A 21,857-nucleotide genomic window follows, 5' to 3' on the forward strand; every position below is an offset into this window, starting at 1 on the left:
AAACTAGAATGCTATTTGGCCCTAAACCGAGAGTACACAGTGGCAGAATACCTGACCACTGTGACTGACCCAAACTTAAGGAAAGCATAGCCTTGCTATTGAGAAAGGCCATCGTAGGCAGACCTGGCTCTCAAGAGAAGACAGGCTATGCGCACACGGCCCACAAAATGAGGTGGAAACTGAGCTGCACTTCCTAACCTCCTGCCCAATGTATGACCATATTAGAGACACATATTTCCCTCAGATTACATAGATCCACAAAGAATTCAAAAACAAACCCGATTTTGATAAACTCCCATATGTACTGGGTGAAATACCACAGTGTGCCATCACAGCAGCAAGATGTGTGACCTGTTGCCACAAGAAAAGGTCAACCAGTAAAGAACAAACACCATTGTAAATACAACCCATATTTATGCTTATTTATTTTCCCTTTTGTACTTTAACCATTTGTACATCGTTACACTCTATATATACATAGTATGACATTTGTACTTTTTATTTATTTTATTTAACCTTTATTTTACTAGGCAAGTCAGTTAAGAACAAACACTTATTTATAATGACGGCCTACCAAAAGGCAAAAGGCCTCCTGCGGGGACGGGGGCCTGGGATAAAAAAATAAATAAACAAAATAAATACAATATAAATATAGGACAAAGCACACATCACAACAAGAGAGACTGAACACTACATAAAGAGAGACCTAAGACAACAACATAACAAGGCAGAAAAACATGACAACATAGCAATGGTAGCAACACAACATGACAACACAACAATGTCTTTATTCTTTTGGAACTTCTGTGAGTGTAATGTTTACTGTTAATTTTTATTGTTTATTTCGCTTTTGTATATTATCTACTTCACTTGCTTTGGCAATGTTAACATATGTTTCCCATGCCAATAAAGCCCCTTGAATTGAATTGTATTTAGGGAGATGGATAAAGGGCAGAAGTGAAAAGGTTAGGATAAGTCTGTGTTAATGATGTGGAGGGAGAGTGATAGAGAGATGGAGTAGCCTAACAGATGAGGGAGGGAGGGAGGGAGGGAGGGAGGGAGGGAGGGAGGGAGGGAGGGAGGGAGGGACGTAGTAAAAAAGGATGGATAGCACGACATGGATAGAGGAATGAATAATACGACAAGGATGGAGGAAATGAATGTGGAAGAGAAGGGGAAATGGAGAGAAGCAGGGGGAAATGGGAGAGAGTGGAAAATTGGACAGGAGGAGAGGAAGAGAAATGGAGAAATAAGAAACAGGGAGAGCAAACGAGAGGGATTAAGAGAGTGACAGAAAGATAAATATAAAAAGCAATACATGACTGGAGGGGTGGACATAGAAAACCTATAAAATGGAGTGTTGGGGGAAAATAGGGGATGAGGGAAAAAAGCGACGGAGATGTGACAGGATGATATCGAGGTGGATAGACAGAAAACAGGAGTTATAGGGAAGGAGGGGGCAAGAGAGGGACATTTTTTTCCGATGAAGGAACTGGCCTGTCATCTTGTTCCGCCAGTACAGAGCGCTCCTATAAAATACAGGGAGCAGGCAGGCCACACAGGGTGACTTATGTGTATATCTAGGCTTTGTCAATATATCTTTCTGTCTTCCTTCCTCTGTGCTCTCCTTTTGCTCCCTCGCTCCCTTGCTGTCTCTTTCCAGCTCTCTCACTCTGTTTCTCTCCAGCTCCCTCTCTCGCTCTCTCTCTCTTTCTCTCTCTCAGTCCCAGTTGAGTAATCTCCCTTTCTCTCAGACCAGCACGTCTTTATATCTCTCCTTGTCTCTCTGTGTAGTTCCCACACAGATTCACAGGCTATGTGAAGGTTTTAATCCCGTGAGGATTTATACATGAAAAATAACCAGAGGGACATTAACTTGAGCACACATTCAGTTGCCTCTGTAAATTCTCCAGGTCTGTATCCCACAATGATGACACAGTATTATTATGCGAGTCTGCAGGGGAAAGGGATAACCAAATGAACAGTGTAGTGTTCCAAGGTGTTTCTGTCCCATATAGCTCTATAGGAAGATCTAGATACAGTGCTCATCAGCCGTTCTCTATTACCTTCCATATTAGCCATTCTCACACAAGTAGTCACTGAACTTGATGCATTGATGATGAGCGGTTGCGTGTGTGTGTGTGTGTGTGTGTGTGTGTGTGTGTGTGTGTGTGTGTGTGTGTGTGTGTGTGTGTGTGTGTGTGTGTGTGTGTGTGTGTGTGTGTGTGTGTGTGTGTGTGTGTGTGTGTGTGTGTGTGTGTGTGTGTGTGAGAGAGAGAGCTCATGTATTCATTTGAACTGCAGGAGTGCTTCATCTCATCTTTAGCTTGTTCAGCTGAGACGTGGGGCTGGGCGTGGGGCTGGGCCTGGGGCTGGGCCTGGGGCTGGTCCTCGGGCTGGTCCTCGGGCTGGGCCTGGGCCTGGGCCTGGGCCTGGGGCTGGGCGTGGGGCTGGGCCTGGGGCTGGGCCTGGGGCTGGGCGTGGGGCTGGGCGTGGGGCTGGGCGTGGGGCTGGGCCTGGGGCTGGGCGTGGGGCTGGGCGTGGGGCTGGGCATGGGGAGCTATGGGGGGTTGACATCCTGCACACTATGGGGTTGGAGGGGAAGCCTACTTGGAGCACTCATGAACTATTTCTAAACACATTAGAGCTTTATTGAAGGGGTATTCTGAGTTATGACAGCTCATGCTTTCAGACAGGACAGGCCCCGTTTAGATCCATTTCTTCTGGATTCAGTCAATTCAAAATAGGTATTGAAATTCATTTAATGGATCATCAATTTTTCATTTTGTCTCTCTCTCACTTTTCAATTCATAAATTGGATTTCATTGTATCTCATTTGAACTGACTGAATTCAAATGTAATTGACCCCAGCCCTGCAATATGGGACAACTCTTGCCTCACCCTCATCCTCCACAGATGGCAGGCAGGTTTGGGGGGAGGACGGGTGAGTGCGAGACAGCGGGAGGAGTGTTCCTCTGGAACGAGCCAGAACTTATTTATTTTACTGAACAACACAGAAATAGAATCCCAAATCCATCCGTGACTTGCTCTGTCTCTGTTTCATTCTGTCTTTCATTCCCTTTCCCTGTGTGTATTTATTAATTTATTTCTCTCTCTCTCTGTCCCCCCTCTCTCTCTCTCCCTCTCTCAGTCTGTGTATTTCTCCCTCTGCTCTTTATTTACCTCTCTCTCCTGCTCTCTGCGGTGGCTCAGGGAGCGGTAACAGAAGTGTCAGTTGTCATTATTGGTCTAATTCAGTAATCCGTCATCGAGGCTCACTGTATGCAGCGTATTATACGCCGGCACAGCAGGTGTACTACGCACTGAGGTGGAGATTCCATTTGACACGCACAGAGGCGAGGGCCGACGGGGGCCAGGCTGGCGGGCACGCTGTGTGTGTGTGATGCAGGAGTAGTAAAGGTCTTTTGATTTCACTGGAAACAAAGAGTTCTGAGAGGTCTCAGTACAGAGAGGAGACACAGTCACACAGGAGTTCAGAGAGACAGGGTTAACACACACAGTTACACAAACACACACATTTACACAAACACACATTTGCACAAACACACTCAGTTACACCACACTCACAGCCAGACACAAAGCCAGTTGGTCAATGAATAGTCAGTAGTGCACTGATAGAAGGAAAGACTATCATACCTATAGCTATCAAAATGACTTCTGATAGAAGGAAAGACTATCATACATATAGCTATCAAAATGACTTCTGATAGAAGGAAAGACTATCATACATATAGCTATCAAAATGACTTCTGATAGAAGGAAAGACTATCATACATATAGCTATCAAAATGACTTCTGATAGTCTTTCCTTCTATCATACATATAGCTATCAAAATGACTTCTGATAGAAGGAAAGACTATCATACCTATAGCTATCAAAATGACTTCTGATAGAAGGAAAGACTATCATACCTATAGCTATCAAAATGACTTCTGATAGAAGGAAAGACTATCATACATATAGCTATCAAAATGACTTCTGATAGAAGGAAAGACTATCATACATATAGCTATCAAAATGACTTCTGATAGAAGGAAAGACTATCATACATATAGCTATCAAAATGACTTCTGATAGAAGGAAAGACTATCATACATATAGCTATCAAAATGACTTCTGATAGAGGTTTCATTTTTCTGCTGATATCGCTGAATGAATATGCATTGTAGAAATGAATGATTTGTCTCCCATGATAGGATTATTAATATGATGAATGGTACTAGATTCATTTTGATAGTGATGATCCGGGTATTATACATTGTGATTGTATTAGGAATTTCTGCTCTCCACAACATTGTTTGTGTTTCCATGTTTTTTTACTGTTCACGCTGTTCAGGGGCGAAAATCTGATATCCACTTTGGAGGGGACAATTACATGAAATTTTCTCAAGAGCAATTCCTGAGGGGGACACCAAAAGTAGTGCTGTAACACATAGCCTACATTGTAATATGGTAAATTTATATTGAGGAACCAAAGAAATAAGGTGTTTGCCGTACTCCTAACTTCCGGTACCCAAAACTACACAACTACTCACAACAGCAATACCATTGCCTTTAACAAATCTTAGTTCAGTCACCAGTTTAAGTTGAGAGTGGGGGTATCCATGGCATTTTCCAATTATGTTCCTATTTTACAAGTCAAAAAAATTGAGAACCTTTCATAATGTTGCCAAACAAAGACTCAACAAACTTACCTGAGACTCCCTGTCTCTGCCAGTCTGTCCCTGCATATCTGTCCCCAACTCTGCTGTCTGTGTGCCATCTGTTGCCTGCTCTGCCTAATGACATCATTGTGAAACATTTCCATTAGAATTTCATTTCTTTCTTATGAACATTTTTATCAACTAGTCTTTGAGATATTAGGCTACTAGGGTTCTTACTATGCGTTTTGGTGTATTGAAAAATACTCTGATGTCCGTCTTTTATTTTTCTGACATTTTTCTACCTGGCTGGCTGGCTGGCTGGCTACACACACACACAGTGTGTAGGTTATTTACAGTAGGAGATGGGCTTCTATCATCTTCAATCATTCTATATGGGCTTCGATCTAAAAGGTAGCTAGCAAATGTGAAACGGATTAAAATGACAAGAGTTGACAGCTGTATGAGTTCACCATTTACACAACATATGCTGCAACCTTTTGTAATTTTAATAGTTTGTTTCATATTGGCTGGCTTCCAACAATAGCTGAATTTGCAAAGCTAGCGAGCACCAATTCAGTTTCAGTGGTGTTTGCTATAATCTTTGCTACCCGGGTTAAATAAAGGTGAAATTAAATAAATAAAAGTCCCCTTGTGACAATTTAGCTTTTGCAACGAGACCATTAAATATATTTAAGACAATGGTAGATGAGAGTGTAGTTCTGTTCAGTTTGGACTTCAGTTTATCGCTAACCTTATCACAGGGACTTTGAAGCACTAACTTACATCATCTGCATGCTGATTCCATCTTTGACGACGCCACATAAATGGAATAGGTACTAGCTAGCTTAATAGTTAATATTTGCGCGCTAGCTCTGCGCGATTGACTGGATGAACCACACGGCAGTTACGTAGCAAGCTAAGGAACTGGCAGTGGATCAAACCATTGTGAGGCAAAGGGCGCAATCTTTTGAAACGTAAAAACGCGCTATTAAGTGTCTATAATCAGCACAATTGCTTTCATTGCGTATTATTAATATTATTTAAATTACATAGTTATGTTTCAGTGATATATTGGGGGGGGGACAAATCATATTTTTCCCAGGATGGGGGGGTCATGTCCCCCCGTCCCCCCCCGGGATTTCCGCCCCTGACGCTGTTTCATCATTTATTGACGTTATGAATACACATTTAGACATTTTTACATTACACGCTTTCCATGCTCATCAACGAGCTTGTCCTATTACCATCTTTTGAAGTCACACTCACCTCCAATTTGAAAGTGTCCAGGTTGAATCAAGATGACCCAAAAACTACAACTCCCATCTCATAGCACTGCAGTCCTAGTTCCCCGGGGGTCTCAAATGGAGGAAAAGAAGACTGCATAAATCTTCTTTAGTAAGTGTATTGTGAATTGTGAGGACAGCGTATCTCTCCTTTCGCTCTCTTACTTTTATCAATTTGTATGGGAGCTCCCACCTCTCGGTTCCCCACGGGTATGGTGGGTTTGATCACGTTCTCAACCCCACAAGGCTGCAAATCCAGTAACCACTGTAAGTGTTTTAAACAGTTTAAACTATCATCATGCTTCACGCTGTGTCTAGAACCCCTATACGTGTCTCAGACCACACCCTTTCCCTTCCCGTAGGCTACTTTACTTTGAGGTTGTTTATTAGGCACATGGTCACGTTCAATGGCATCACGTACAGTCTTATGTGGATATTCAGCTGGTGAATTTTTCCATCGTTTTTCAATGAAGAAAGTTTTAAGAAACAATTTCCCAAGATTAGGACTTGCGTTTCTGTAGCCTACCAATTATAATGTATCCAAATGTATCTTCCCAAGACCATTCTTCTCGTCTGCTATTTCGATAGAATTCGAATTGTACATGTCATTGTAATCCAGGCCAGTAAAATAGAACGAAGAAGCAAACACATTTATGCTTGTAATATTGTCCATAGAATAACTGAATAGCTTAACCATCACTAGGCAGACAAGGAACGAAAATAAATTAGGGTTTGGCCTATAATAATAACAGTAATAAGAATTATTATTAGTACTACTACTACTACTATTAATAATAATAGCAACAATAATAATGATAATAATAACATGAACAATAATAATAATAGTACAATTAATTCCGTGGTTGTCAAAAAGGAGAACATTTATTCATAAATTGTGAAAATGCACATGATTCGTTGACTAATTACTTTTCAGTGGGCTACTTATCAAACATCATGCCTATAAATCAAACACACACACAAAAACGAAATGTTACCAGTATTTTTGTGTCCGTTTAATGATTGATATAGCTCACTGATGTTATGAGCTTGTTGTTTCAACATTCAGACATTTAGGCTATTCAAATTGCCCTTATTTATCTGTAGAGTGCTACTTTTCGGTAAACATGAACGATCAAATCAAGGGAAGAGACAGGAGGCGATGGGAGGAGCAATGAAGAGGAAAAGCACCTGTCTACACGGTTCTGGGGGGAGTTCAACCCGCCGTTTCCGTTTTGCAAAAGCTGCGGTAGTGAGACAAGACTAAGAACTTCAAACAAACGTCTAGCCCAAACCGGCGGCGGCCAATCCGGATGAAGACAGAAAGAAATGAACAACTAACAACGGTTCATTACCGTCCGACTCTCTTTCTGAAAAACAACACTCTTTCCCCCTCTCATACTTTTTTAGATCGAAATCTTTACGAATTTAAAAAGATCTGTTAGAATCTACATCTTGTTTGCATTCCAGCAAATCTGTTTTACTATAAATGTGGATGGGCTACGAATTAAATGAACGAGTAGTAGCCCAGAATTTAGAAAAAAACGTGGAAAAGTATACAGGAAACGAAGAAGCAGCATGAAATGAAGGCGGAGATGAGTGATACAGCAGGTGAAGAAGAGAGGGGGATGTATGGAGACAGAGAGAGAGAGAGAGAAAGAGAGAGGACTTGGGCAGAAGGAGGGAGTGTGTTAGAGTTGGGAGGTGGTGGCAGAGAGATTAATGGTCTGTGTTGATGTTTGGGGCAGGGCACTCACTGCTTTGGCCCTCCTTGTAATTCTGTACTTAATCACCATCATTATGACACAAGGAGTGGACGGAGGAGAGAGGGAAGGAGCGAGATAGAGAGAGAGAAAGAGGAAAGGGGGGAAACCGAGGACAGATAGAGAACAAGGTGATCAAGGAGGTTGATGAAGGAGAGAAGGATGGAGAGGGGACACTCGGAGGAAAAGAGAGAGCAAAGGAGAGGAGACAGAGGAGCGATGAAGGAAGAGAGTGGGTACTGGATGTGTGCTTCAAATATTACTGTATGCTTGAGTGAGCAGGAGATGGAAGATAAGAAAGAAAGGGAGGGAGAGAGGGGAAGAAAGAGCTTATGACAGCAAGATGTAAAAGAAAATATGGGAGTGAGCCTGAAAGTGGAGGAGAGAGAGAGAGAGAGAGAGAGAGAGAGAGAGGTTGATGATGAATGGATAGAAAACAGGATGAGAGAGGGAGCAGCTTGAAAGAGTACGTGTTGAAGAGTAGGGTGCCGCTCTGCAGATAATAAAACGCGAATTAAAGTAAACGAGCTACCTGAGCCCTTCGACTAACCCCTTGTCACACTCTGTCAAGAGCAGAAGAGAGTGAATGAACTAGGGAGAGATGGAACGAGGTAGTGGGAAGACGAGACAGAGATTTAGGGAAGACGGAAGTTCTTGATGTTCAATAGTTGTGCCTTTAGGTCCAGGTTTAGTTTCCCATGTTGCCTTTTCATATGAACCATTATGAACCAAACAACTAAGTTTACCCAATACCTCTTGTTATGGGTATTTTCTATACTTTACATGGCATCGGCATTGTTTATGGGTAATCGGGAATAATTTATGTTCTGTATGACCTTGTACCAGTTATGGACAGTTGTCACTGTTCATTTTGGTATCCAAGGAAGTGTATTGAATGGGTATGAAAGTGCCACTGTTGAGAGCCGGTGCTCCAGTGTTGCACCGAGGTTGGGCTGTAGTGACTGGATACATATCCTCTACTTTTCCAACATGTCCACCACTATCCAAAGATGAGCTCTCATGTCAAGTAGAGGACAGTAACAGCAGTTGGCATGACTCGTGGACTAATTTGCCAAGTGCCCTTGAATCGAATTCAAATAACTTGGGGGATTTGGAAATAAATAGCTACCGTTATCATATAGTGTATGTTTGATGTCATGCTTCTTCCACTGTATGGGTTGGGATGGTTTAACTACATGTCATTGTAACCACGGTGTTCTTTTTACGGACCAGTCATTTTCAGGGTTCACATGTTTTACCATAGCTAGTTTTTTGTATGTAGATAGCCATGAAAACATATCAGTGAACCGCGTTATTAAATATACTTTGTTGTCATCCTGTCATTATTACAATTGTTTCCTTGGTTGTTACCCCTTCATGATATTTCCTTAGTCCATCAAGCATTTTGGCGAGCTATATATAAATCCACCATTCATCATTTCTTAATGCTCATATTCATTCAATTAATCCCGCGTCTAATTCGTTTATATATTTATTTAGCCCATCTCGCTATTCCTCTTTCCTTTTTTCATCTCTCTCTCCAACGATTATCCTGGCGTCTAATTAGAAATCGATGCTGTTGGGGCCGGCGGGTATTTGCGATGTGTTTGTGGACATTGAGAACAATTCCCCCGACAGAGACAGAGAGAGAAAGAGCGAGAAGAAAGAAAGTAAATACGAGGAAAAAACACACACACCTCCCCAATTTACCCTACTGACAAGCAACTTCACTCCTTCCAGCTATTCTTCTTTTTAAAAAGCAGTAAAAAGCAAGTAACGGAGAAATGAAAATAATATCATTTTAATGACTGGCGCGAGGGATTTGAGCGGGGAGTGTTTTTAGAATAAATAAACGATGAGGGGTATTTCAAAACGCTTGAAATGAATGAGCATAGCTCAACACTAAAATACAAACAAATGTTACCACCAACTATTTAGAAATAAATGGTATCGGCTGGTTCACCAAGGCAGTATGCAGGAAGACCATTGGCCTTCTCAGTTTTAGTCTTTCTGCTTAATGTAGGTAATTATAGCCCTAAAAAAACGATTTTTGGCTTACCGATATTAGCCTATATATTTACTTGTAATTGCGTTATTATTATTATATTAATAGCTTACTATTATTATAATGGTTATTATCATTATCGTTATCGTTATGATTATGGTTATTATGCCTGTATTTAGTAGTTCATATAGTTTGCTGAACGTTATTTCGTAATAGATATGTAATGCATTGCTGAATTGTTTTGTCTTTTCCTCTGCCTGACTCGGCCTGTGCCTCTGCGCCTGTCTGCTCTATTCCGATACCGATCCAAAGTCTCTTCCGGTCGGCGCATCCCGTGGAGAGGAGTCGGCAGAGGCGACGGGTTAGCACGATTACTGCCGGAGCAATCGAACCTAAACGAATTAGGAACCCCAGATGCCGGTGTGGGAGAACATTTTAAAACGAAGTGAAAAAGGAGTGAGAGTGCGTCCTTTTATTAGTTAAGCTCACACCTGTACCGTTATTTCTCTACCCATAATCAGTTTGCAACTTTTAACTCTTTTTTGTTGTTGACCCTTACAACGAAATCTCTCTCTCTATCTATCTCTCTCTCGTGCTTTATTCGGACTTTGTTGAATTCAATGTCAGGAAATGTGAAATTGGGGAATACATTGTCATCTTTTAGCAATAATGAAAAATAAAATAAGTCGTTTTTCTCGGTGTTGCCTCACATTTCGTCAGCCCCTCTGATGCTTTACTTGGCAAAGGCAATCTGCTGGTGTGTGTGTGCTTCTGTTTGTTGGTCAGTCGGTGCATACATGTCTGTCAGTCCATCTCTCCATCTCGCGCGCTCATTAAACGTCCCTCTCTCCCCTTCCCCGCGTGTTTGTGCTCCCACTCCCGCCCTCCTTCCTCCTCGCCTCGCTCTCCCCTTGCCCATGGCTATGTGATCGTGAAAAATGTGTTTACAAAACTCGCTCTCTCACAGATCAAACCGCACGCGAATCAAAGACTTGGAGAGAGAAAGAGAGAGGAGGGAAGAGAGGGGTGTGTGTAATTTAAAAATTCGGTGTTTTTTTTCCTTGTGCATGTGGATGTCTGCACATGGCTCCTTTGGCAATACAATATCTTTAAGCCCAAAACAACTGTTTGTGTTTCATAGTTAAACATGAGACATAATGTAATATTGATGGCTCCTTGACACACTAACACGGTGATACACGGCCTGCCTCAGTTCAGTTGATCATTAGTGTGTATTACACGGCCGTACAATGCTGCGCTAACAAGCACCTGAGATAAGTTGTCATCTATAGTTGAGCGTTCAGAGGGGTGACACGAATTGGTTTAATTGACAGCTGGAGAAGCATATGCTGTTTTGTTTTACTTCTCATGTTGCTTTTAGGCCAATCATTTTTGTGATGATGATGATGTGTGTGTGTGTGTGTGTGTGTGTGTGTGGTGTGTGTGTGTGTGTGGTGTGTGTGTGTGTGTGTGGCTCAGGTATATATCAGAATATGGTGGGAGATGGAGGGAGGGAGAGTAGGACTCTTTAGAGTCATCATAACAAAACAGGGGACTGAATATAGAAGTGGGTAATACAATACAGTATTGATGGAACAATGGGGAGAGGAAGAGGAGGAAGAGGAAGAAATAAAGAAGCGACTTGGCAAGACACAGAAGGGGATGAGGAAGAAAAGAGTGTCAGAGAAGAGAGTGAAAGGGTAAAGAGAGGGGGATGAGAGACGGGAGGGAGGGGCAGACAGACAAGTGGGGGAGTGATTATAGCAAGGTTTATGTATGAGCTATTGATTTAGTCGGTGGTGACTTCTTGAGTGGTTAATTCGGGAAGTGAGAGCGATAGAGAGAGTAACTCACTGACCAGGGAGGAGGAAGGATAAATAGAGAGGGGGGTAGAGAGCAGGGAAGGGAAGGATAAGGAGGAGAGAAGGGTCTGTAACAAGTGCATCTCCTCATGGGGTGAAATCATTGACAATGGCAGCTTTTCTCACCATGCATCTAAAGACAGGTGTTGAAAGCATGGAGGTACAGTGTTGGTCTTGCAGGATGGAGTTAAAGGTGTCTTTTTTCTGCTGAACTTTGACCTCTGAATCCCATAACTGTCTGTGTCCGAAATGACACCCTATTCCCTTTAAAGTGCACTATTTTGACCAGGCACTGCTGAAAGTAGTGCACACTATAGGAAATAGAATGGCATTTTGATCCCCTAATCTGACAAACAACAATGCAGAGTTTAAGTTGGCTACATTCTGGTCAACTAAGAAAATATTATGTTCAAATGTCAGATTTTTCCATAAAACTGTTGTTTTTAATGAACAAGTTTGATAGCTTTTGGTATCTTTCAAATCTCTCTCTCTCACACACACACCTTCCCTGTTTACCTTTAGGATAGGGTGAAGTTGAGCCCATAGGTCACTCATTTGCTCTATAGAAACAACAGATGGTTCTCCTGTTCTCACTGGCCTAACCTGTCTGGAGGAGTCAACATCAACCCTAACCCCAAATCCCTAAACTTAAACCTAACCCTAGCCCTAATTGTAACCATAAACATAAGCCCTAAACCTAAAATAGCCATTTCCTTGTGGGATCAGCGAAATGTCTGCACTTGTCCGAACCTCTGGTCCCCACAAGGATAGTAAAACCAAACCACTCACACAGACACGCACACACACTTTGTATCTGAAAGTCATTTGCAGTTAATCAAACTCTGTGAAATTGCCTCACCATGAATAATATTTCGTATATATGTTTGTAGACGTAATCATGTATGTGCGTGTGTCTCTTTGTGTGTACTAGACTTGAATATGCGTGTCTCCGCTTGTGTGAAGTTTAAGGTCCGCTCGCCAGAGCAGTTTCTTTTCCTCTTTCTCTTCCCCTCTCTCTTCCCTCTCTCTTCGCGCACGTTTTGATCTCTCAGCCGCGAGATCAAAGGCGCTCTCTGGCTATTAGTCAGCGCGAGCCATTGATCCCTCATCGATCCACGCGAGACACAGCCGCCCCGTGAACACCGTACTAGGCTCCCCAAAGCTCTCCCGCGCGTCGGGAGAGAGAGAGAGCAAGCAAGGAGAGAGGGAAATCGCAAAGGGGGGCAATGTGTGTGTGCGTCTGTGTGGATTTTTCACTGGCACCGGTAGAGCCAAGCTCGAGCTTTTTCTTTGCCGCGGGACATGAAACAATGAGGCTCGAGCCGGTTTTAATAAAGCGCGCTTTCCCTCCTTTCAACTCTGGCGCTCGGCGGACGAGCCGGCAGCGGAGAGCGATCGATAATTAATGACGATGAATAATTTAACCCTATCGATTGATACTTTTTCTTCCTCTTTTTTTCTTCGTATTTTCCTCCTTATATCTTAAGGCCGGTATTCTGTAAGGTGGTGATACCATATCACATGCAACCCTCTCCATTCACCATCTCCTTAACTTGAGCAAGTTTTCCAAACATTGGCTTCCTCATCCAAATGCCAATCTACTGTATATTTATTTATAATTTAGCTTCATAATTAAACACACCAGTTAGTTTTCTTAATAAAATCGTCATCATTAGGATTCACATACAAAACTTTACCCCCTTTATTTCCCCGCATGTACTGGTTGATCAACGTTGATTCCACGTAATTTCAATGAAATTAAGTTGAACTAAGGTGAAATAGGGCCTAGAATTTGAATTGAGGTCTGTTCCCAGTGGGATGGCTGTTTGGGGATGTCGATCCACATACACACATATCTCCAAAAGGCCCATAGTTTTCAAGCACCCAATGCTTATAGGCCTAAATTGTATGGTCTTCTTTTTTGTTGTTGATGAAATTACATTTTGTTTCTGAACTGGTTCAGCAGTTTGGGTTTATAGTAATTTTTACAGGCTCATTTCAAGTTCTCCATAATTTTCTCTTCTTGACCTCTTCCTCTTTTGACTTTTGTTTATTTATTTTCCCTCTCCATTTCTCCCACCATTGATCCTAGTTGTACTGTTGTCTGTTCCATAGACCTCTCCACCTTCCAGTTGAACATTTGGACAGCCAGCAGGTCCTGTCTTCCATCCTCCTGCACTTTTCCTCCCTCCCTCCCTCCCTCCCTCCCTCCCTCCCTCCCTCCCTCCCTCCCTCCCTCCCTCCCTCCCTCCCTCCCTCCCTCCCTCCCTCCCTCCCTCCCTCCCTCCCTCCCTCCTCTCCTATCCCCCTCTCCGTCTCCTCTTACAAACCCATACCACAGTCCCTCTGTTCTTCCACCCCGAGGCTGACCAGAGTGTCAGAGCTAACCAGAGAGAGGAACAGAGAAAGAGGGAGAGGGAGAGGGGGTAGAAGGATAGAGAGAGGGGGTTCAGTTGGGCATTTTCAGGGGCAACCAAAAAAGAAAGATGAGACAGATGTACAGAGTTTGTTTCATCTGTTGGAAACAGAGAGCGAGAGAGGCCAGACGCGTAGCTCTTCTCATATGTATATATATATATTTTTGAGACCCTACACTTTTTCCATCTTTAGACACCACTGGAGACAAAATGTTGCCAGAATGTCAGTCTGTCCACTTTCCATCTCTGGCTGCTACTCTTCACTCTGCTCCCTCTCTGTCCACAGTTTCTCCATTACCAGTCTTTCTTCTGTTCCAAGTCCCCATTCTACCCCAAGTCCCCACTTTACCCCTGTTCCAAGTCCCCACTCTACTGCAAGTGCCCACTTTACCCTTTTTCCAAGTCCCCATTCTACCACAAGTCCCCACTTTACCCCTGTTCCAAGTCCCCACTCTACCGCAAGTCCCCACTTTACCCCTGTTCCAAGTCCCCACTTTACCCCAAGTCCCCACTTTACCCCTGTTCCAAATCCCCACTCTACTGCAAGTCCCCACTTTACCCCTTTTCCAAGTCCCCATTCTACCACAAGTCCCCACTCTAGCCCTGTTCCAAGTCCCCACTATACCCCAAGTCCCCACTTTACCCCTGTTCCAAGTCCCCACCTCACCCCTTTTCCAAGTCCCCATTCTACCCCAAGTCCCCACTCTACCCCTGTTCCAAGTCCCCACTCTACTGCAAGTCCCCACTTTACCCCTTTTCCAAGTCCCCATTCTACCACAAGTCCCCACTTTACCCCTGTTCCATTCCCCACTATAACCCAAGTCCCCACTTTACCCCTGTTCCAAGTCCCCACTATACCCCAAGTCCCCACTCTACGCATGTTCCAAGTCTCCACTTTACCCCAAGTCCCCACTTTACCCCTGTTCCAAGTCCCCACACTACGCCTGTTCCAAGTCCCCACTCTTCGCCTGTTCCAAGTCCCCACTCTACCCCTGTTCCAAGTCCCCACTCTACGCCTGTTCCAAGTCCCCACTCTACCCCTGTTCCAAGTCCCCACTCTACCCCTGTTCCAAGTCCCCACTCTACCCCTGTTCCAAGTCCCCACTCTACCCCTGTTTCAAGTCCCCACTCTACCCCTGTTCCAAGTCCCCACTCTACCCCTGTTTCAAGTCCCCACTCATCTGTCAGCCATGATTTAGTGAACTGCAGTTCATTACCATATAGAATCTGATTCTTCATTTCCATTCACAGAAAAGCTCAATAGTGAACTCCAAGGCAGGTGCAGGTGTACTATGGGGTTCCAGGACACATATTATAGGTGTATTAGTGTAACAGTGAAACAATAGTTGCCAGTGTAAAACTGGGACAATATGTCTCACGCTCTGCCTTTTTTGGTATTGGTGATTAGAGTAATCCATCATCTATACTGTTGTATTGGGTGGCCAGCAGTTACTGTGTGAGACTGGTCTTTTCTTTGGTCCATTATAGGCTCGTCCTCAATGCTACGTGCAAACCTCTTTGTGAGTATCTTTTAGCCTTTGTCTCCATCTTTGGTAAACAATGAAAATTGTATCTTTCAGCCCTGCGATAAATATGTATGTGTTTGTGTGTGTGTGTGTGTGTGTGTGTGTGTGTGTGTGTGTGTGTGTGTGTGTGTGTGTGTGTGTGTGTGTGTGTGTGTGTGTGTGAGTGTGTGTGTGTGTGTGTGTGTGTGTGTGTGTGTGTGTGTGTGTATTGATTCAGTTAGTATCCACGGTTTCAACAACGCCTCATTGTGTGTGCTATTATTATCACTATCAGTCTCTACCTGTACACTGGTGTTGGTATGTGTGAGTAGAGTATATACTTGTGACTCGGTGTGTCTGTGTGTGTATACACTCCATTAGTCTATCTGTGTGCCTCTGTATCTGCCAGTGTGTGTGCATGAGGAGCAGTATTCCCTGAGCTGCTAGTTATAATGTTTCTGGGGGTGATAGGGGGAACTTGAAAGCCCTGTGCTGCCCAAATCAAAACTAACAAGGAAATGATGGGGGCTCCTTTATCTCCTCTCTGGCCTGGGGGGCTGAGGGGTGCGAGAGAGGGAGATCGGGGGTGGGGGAATGGGGGGGTGGGGGCCTGGCTTCCTCTTTGATTTGTAAAAAATGCATTACCTCCGAAATCAAACGGAAAATTACTGTGCCGAAGCATAACACACAGAGCAGGAGAGGGAGGGAGGGAGAGAAGACAGTGGACAGGTGGGAAAGGGAAGGGAGGAGTCAACTGTGGAGATAGGCTGGCAGATAGATAGCAGATGGGTGCGTATAGATTTTGAGGAGGTGCGTAGGAGGAAAGAGAGGTAGACCTTGTCTGGTACTAAAGCACTCATATTGTGTATCCTCTGAGAGTACAGACTGGGGTTTAGGAGTCTATGGTAAATGATAGGATGATGTGCTATTGATGGCCCAATGCTCAAGGGAATAGGGAGAGGCATAGATTGTTGCAAACATAGAATTACATATGGAATCATAGACATATAGGAGCTCTATGGCTGTAAAGATCAAATAAATAGACAAGTTGAAATTCAGTGCAGTGCCTGTCAGGTCTCAAATATGCTTAAATACTGCTTAAATACTGTACATGTAGCCTCTAAAGGTGTTGAAATAATTCCACAACAATCTCTGGAAAATTGTTTTGAATGTACAGCTTCCCAGAACACATAGTTGTCTAACTAAATTATTGAACAGGGAGTATAGGGTTGCTAGTTACAGGTGAAGAGAATTACTTGCGACAGACAGAGTTTGCACTCAAGGATGAACAGTAAAGGATGGACAGTAAAGGAGGGAGAATAAAGGAGGGACAGTAAAGGAGGAACAGTAAAGGAGGGACAGTAAAGGAGGGACAGTAAAGGAGGGACAGTAAAGGAGGGAGAGTAAAGGATGGACAGTAAAGGATGGAGAGTAAAGGAGGGACAGTAAAGGAGGAACAGTAAAGGAGGGACAGTAAAGGAGGAACAGTAAAGGAGGGACAGTAAAGGATGGACAGCAAAGGAGGGACAGTAAAGGAGGGACAGTAAAGGATGGACAGTAAAGGAGGGACAGTAAAGGAGGAACAGTAAAGGAGGAACAGTAAAGGAGGAACAGTAAAGGAGGGACAGTAAAGGAGGAACAGTAAAGGAGGGAGAGTAAAGGAGGGAGAGTAAAGGAGGGACAGTAAAGGAGGAACACTAAAGGAGGGACAGTAAAGGAGGGACAGTAAAGGAGGGACAGTAAAGGAGGAACAGTAAAGGAGGGAGAGTAAAGGAGGGAGAGTAAAGGAGGGAGAGTAAAGGAGGGAGAGTAAAGGAGGGAGAGTAAAGGAGGGACAGTAAAGGAGGAACAGTAAAGGAGGGACAGTAAAGGAGGGACAGTAAAGGAGGGAGAGTAAAGGAGGGACAGTAAAGGAGGAAGAGTAAAGGAGGAAGAGTAAAGGAGGGACAGTAAAGGAGGGACAGTAAAGGAGGGACAGTAAAGGAGGAACAGTAAAGGAGGGAGAGTAAAGGAGGGACAGTAAAGGAGGGACAGTAAAGGAGGGAGAGTAAAGGAGGGAGAGTAAAGGAGGGACAGTAAAGGAGGGACAGTAAAGGAGGGACAGTAAAGGAGGGACAGTAAAGGAGGGACAGTAAAGGAGGGACAGTAAAGGAGGGACAGTAAAGGAGGAACAGTAAAGGAGGGAGAGTAAAGGAGGGACAGTAAAGGAGGGACAGTAAAGGAGGGACAGTAAAGGAGGGAGAGTAAAGGAGGGACAGTAAAGGAGGGACAGTAAAGGAGGGACAGTAAAGGAGGAACAGTAAAGGAGGAACAGTAAAGGAGGGAGAGTAAAGGAGGGAGAGTAAAGGAGGAACAGTAAAGGAGGGACAGTAAAGGAGGGACAGTAAAGGAGGGAGAGTAAAGGAGGAACAGTAAAGGAGGGAGAGTAAAGGAGGGACAGTAAAGGAGGGACAGTAAAGGAGGGACAGTAAAGGAGGGACAGTAAAGGAGGGACAGTAAAGGAGGGAGAGTAAAGGAGGGACAGTAAAGGAGGGAGAGTAAAGGAGGGACAGTAAAGGAGGGACAGTAAAGGAGGAACAGTAAAGGAGGGAGAGTAAAGGAGGGAGAGTAAAGGAGGGACAGTAAAGGAGGGACAGTAAAGGAGGGACAGTAAAGGAGGGAGAGTAAAGGAGGGACAGTAAAGGAGGGAGAGTAAAGGAGGGACAGTAAAGGAGGGACAGTAAAGGAGGAACAGTAAAGGAGGGAGAGTAAAGGAGGGACAGTAAAGGAGGGACAGTAAAGGAGGGACAGTAAAGGAGGGACAGTAAAGGAGGGAGAGTAAAGGAGGGACAGTAAAGGAGGGAGAGTAAAGGAGGGAGAGTAAAGGAGGGACAGTAAAGGAGGGACAGTAAAGGAGGGACAGTAAAGGAGGGACAGTAAAGGAGGAGCAGGGAGAACAAGAAAATGAGGAAGAAAGGAAAAAGAAGAACGGATATATGCAGTCAGACGGTGGATTCTGAGAAAGAAGGAGGTCTGAAAACACAAAGATGAAGAGAGCGGGATGAGCCACAGTCCAAAGACTAAAAAGAGTGAGAGGGTGAGAGTGAGTGAGAGGGTGAGAGTATGTGAGAGGGTGAGAGTGAGTGAGAGAGAAATGCCTGGAGTTAGTAATAATAATTTATACTAACACACCTCAATAATTCACGTACCATTTCAATGCTGGAGGGAAAATCCACATTTCACAGAGCATAATTAAATAGAGACAGAGAGTGGAAAGAGAGAGAGAGATGGAGAGAGAGATGGAAAGACCAGCATTAAAGATACTTTTGCAGTGGCAGGGTTTCTTTTCCATTTGAGGTTTGTAAAACAACCAAAATGAAATTGTAATATCCAAACTGTATCCAATCTCTTGAACTCGTCTCACTTCACTTCATCCTAACATTGACAGGTGCTCATCCTTAGTATTTCACCATTCACCTCCACAGTTGTCTAATGTGCACAGTAGAATTACAACTCTGTCTTTAGTCATATTCACTCATATTACAGGGTCAGCCATAGTAGGAGCAAATGAGGGTTAAGTGCCTTGCTCAAGGGCACATCGACAGATTTTTCATCTTGTCAGCTCGGGTATTTAGAGCCCACCGCTCCAACCACTAGGCTACCTGCCGCCCTAATTCACAGTTTAATTTCTATATTCAGAGATTATTTTCTCAGAAATAAAATGATGTGAATGTTCAGACAGAAAGACTGCTGATCAACAGTTTGCTGGGCAATAAACATGTCTAGATGTATTTATTGTGTACATTTACCTGTTGTGCTTTTCACTAGCCAACCCAATTCCAATTTATGGGCATTTATTTGGCATATTCGATACAGATCTTAACTTAGGTATTAGCAATGTGAAAATATGAAAATACAGCTTTATTTGTTTTTACACACCTGGCCTTGGTTCTCATTTTAGTTTCTATTTTTGTAATTTTCTACTCATTGTATTACAAATATGAATTATTTTAAAGGATTGTAAATTGAATATATCAGTCTTTCATGTTACGTCTTTGTCAATATAGCCGTTATAACCACTAAACCACTAACCATTTTGGAATGAATCACTACTCCCTACTCCCACTTTTTGATCAAAACAGCTTTTATCTATCACCTCATTATTCTGCGCCTTCTTCAAGTCTAAAGGAGATGTTTTAATTTCTCATATTCTATTCTGTAGGGGTGTCCACATTGCATCAGTTAGTGCTCTCTAACCCTGCTAGATCGCTCCATCAAACACATAATCTACAAAAGCTCTTGATATATACTGTATGGAACGTTGATATGAGGGACTCAAAACCACGGTGTAAAACCATCCCCTGCCCTTTGCTCTGCAGGTCATCTCTCACCTCGGACTTGGTTAACTCATCCCTCTCTCCCACCTTTCTTTTTTGTTTTCTCCCAAGAAATAAAAGTAATTTGAATTAAATTGGACATTTTCCCTCTCTCCCCTTCTCTCCCTTTGTCTCCCCATCTCTCAGGTGTAGTGGAGGCATGGACTGTAACTGCGTCAGTGATCTGTTGCTCACCCCCCCTGTCCCTGCCCTCTGGACTCCAGGTGAGGCAAGCAGGATTGGGGCACTTTTTTGCGGAAGCCGGGGTACGTGGTTTGGGGAGTTGGGGATTTTATTAGGGTTGTGGAGGAACATTTGATTAACTTTTGGGGGAGGGCAGATACCAGTTATACACTAAGGGGAGATGTACAAAGTGCTTGTACCTGTGCAATGTTTGGTGTTAGATGTTATTTTCAGCAGGAATAAAACAGACGACAAAAAACCTTGATGCTAATTTACCAAACTGTCTTTATTTACACTTCAACTAAATGCTTTATTCCTACCGCTTAACCTTTATGTACCTATTTGTATTCCCTTGCATACTTTTCCCCTGTGTTACTGCTTAGTACATCAGGCCTTGATAGCTAGTGTTTACTAATGGTCAATATGTATACTCCAACAAGTCCAACAAAAAACTTACCACACACATCAGTGAACAAATAGCGTTTCTAATTTGTTAGGATTCATGTTTCTTTACTTATTCTGCAAGGCAATTAGCCAGAATTTTTGTTCAATTGATGAGCTATTTTATTATATTAGAAGTGTACAGCAGCAGGCAGTTAGAATTCAAGTATTATCAAAATGTAAGTAGCATCCATCAACTCTGAAAGAGAGCAGAAATCTAACTGACCAGCCAGTGGGTCCAAGCTAGTGGGCATTAGTATTACCACAGAGCAACATTGCTGTAGGCATGCTCTATGATATTAAACACATCATCCCTTAACTGCATCACTCCATCAGTCATCCAGACAGCTAGCCCCTTTGGCCAGCACTCACCATTCACAAACCAATAGGCCTCAGTCTCATCCTCCCACTCTCCTGCTCCTCCTCCTCAGGCATCGCCTTCCCAGACTGGGCCTACAAGCCTGAGTCGAGCCCCGGCTCGCGACAGATTCAGCTTTGGCACTTCATCCTGGAGCTGCTGCAGAAGGAGGAGTACCAGAGTGTGATTTCCTGGCAGGGGGAATATGGAGAGTTTGTCATCAAGGACCCTGACGAGGTGGCCAAACTGTGGGGCCTCAGGAAATGCAAACCCCACATGAACTACGATAAGTTGAGCAGGGCGCTAAGGTAGGAACTGTGTGTGTGTGTGCCTGTGCGTGTGTGTGTTTGTGTGTATGTGTGTGCTTTATTAGATCTTTTTCAGTATAAGAAGCCAGAAAAAGTAGCAGTATTCATTTTTAGTGGATATAAATCCTACGTGTCTCATTCATCTTCTCCCTCCATGTCAGTAAAAATGGAAAGAAAAACATGATGTTTTTTCCTTAAAAATGTAAATACCCTCGATTCCACCTTATTTTCCAATGTCCAATGTCACTATTAAACCTCTATATAAAAAATTCAATAAGAATTTCGGAATTAATCCCCCATGTGAAATAGCTTGGAAATTCTCAGAAATACTTGGCTCAAAACTCTACGCATTGCTATGTGATTTAAACTATAGCCCTGCTACCTATTCTGCTATAGATCATTCTATTGAATTTACCCCACATCCCACCGCTACTCATCGCTTGCTTATGCAAATCAAATGACAATCACACACACACACACACACACACACACACACACACACACACACACACACACACACACACACACACACACACACACACACACACACACACACACACACACACACACACTGTTACCCCCCTCCCTGGTTTCCCCTGCCCTCTCGTTAATGGGGGCTGTCGTAGGGGTCTAATTGTTATGAATTGGCTGGGGCCATAATTAGCCTTCTTGATTAGCCTAGCTTAATTGCTCAATTAAAGGCCGCGACACAATT

General features: G+C 43.4%; 1 protein-coding gene across 1 annotated transcript in view; it reads left to right on the forward strand.

The window, feature by feature from the left end:
• LOC106577047 (ETS domain-containing transcription factor ERF-like) overlaps window positions 1–21,857 on the forward strand; it is a 136,470-nt gene that overhangs the window by 104,120 nt on the left and 10,493 nt on the right. The window contains exons 2-3 of the mRNA XM_045712965.2: window positions 20,000–20,076; window positions 20,908–21,142. Of these exons, the coding sequence (XP_045568921.2) occupies window positions 20,000–20,076; window positions 20,908–21,142 (312 nt within the window). The remainder of the gene's footprint in view (window positions 1–19,999; window positions 20,077–20,907; window positions 21,143–21,857) is intronic.

This window comes from Salmo salar, chromosome 02, assembly GCF_965601325.2.
Source record: "Salmo salar chromosome 02, fSalSal1, whole genome shotgun sequence".
NCBI classification, from domain to species: Eukaryota; Metazoa; Chordata; class Actinopteri; order Salmoniformes; family Salmonidae; genus Salmo; species Salmo salar.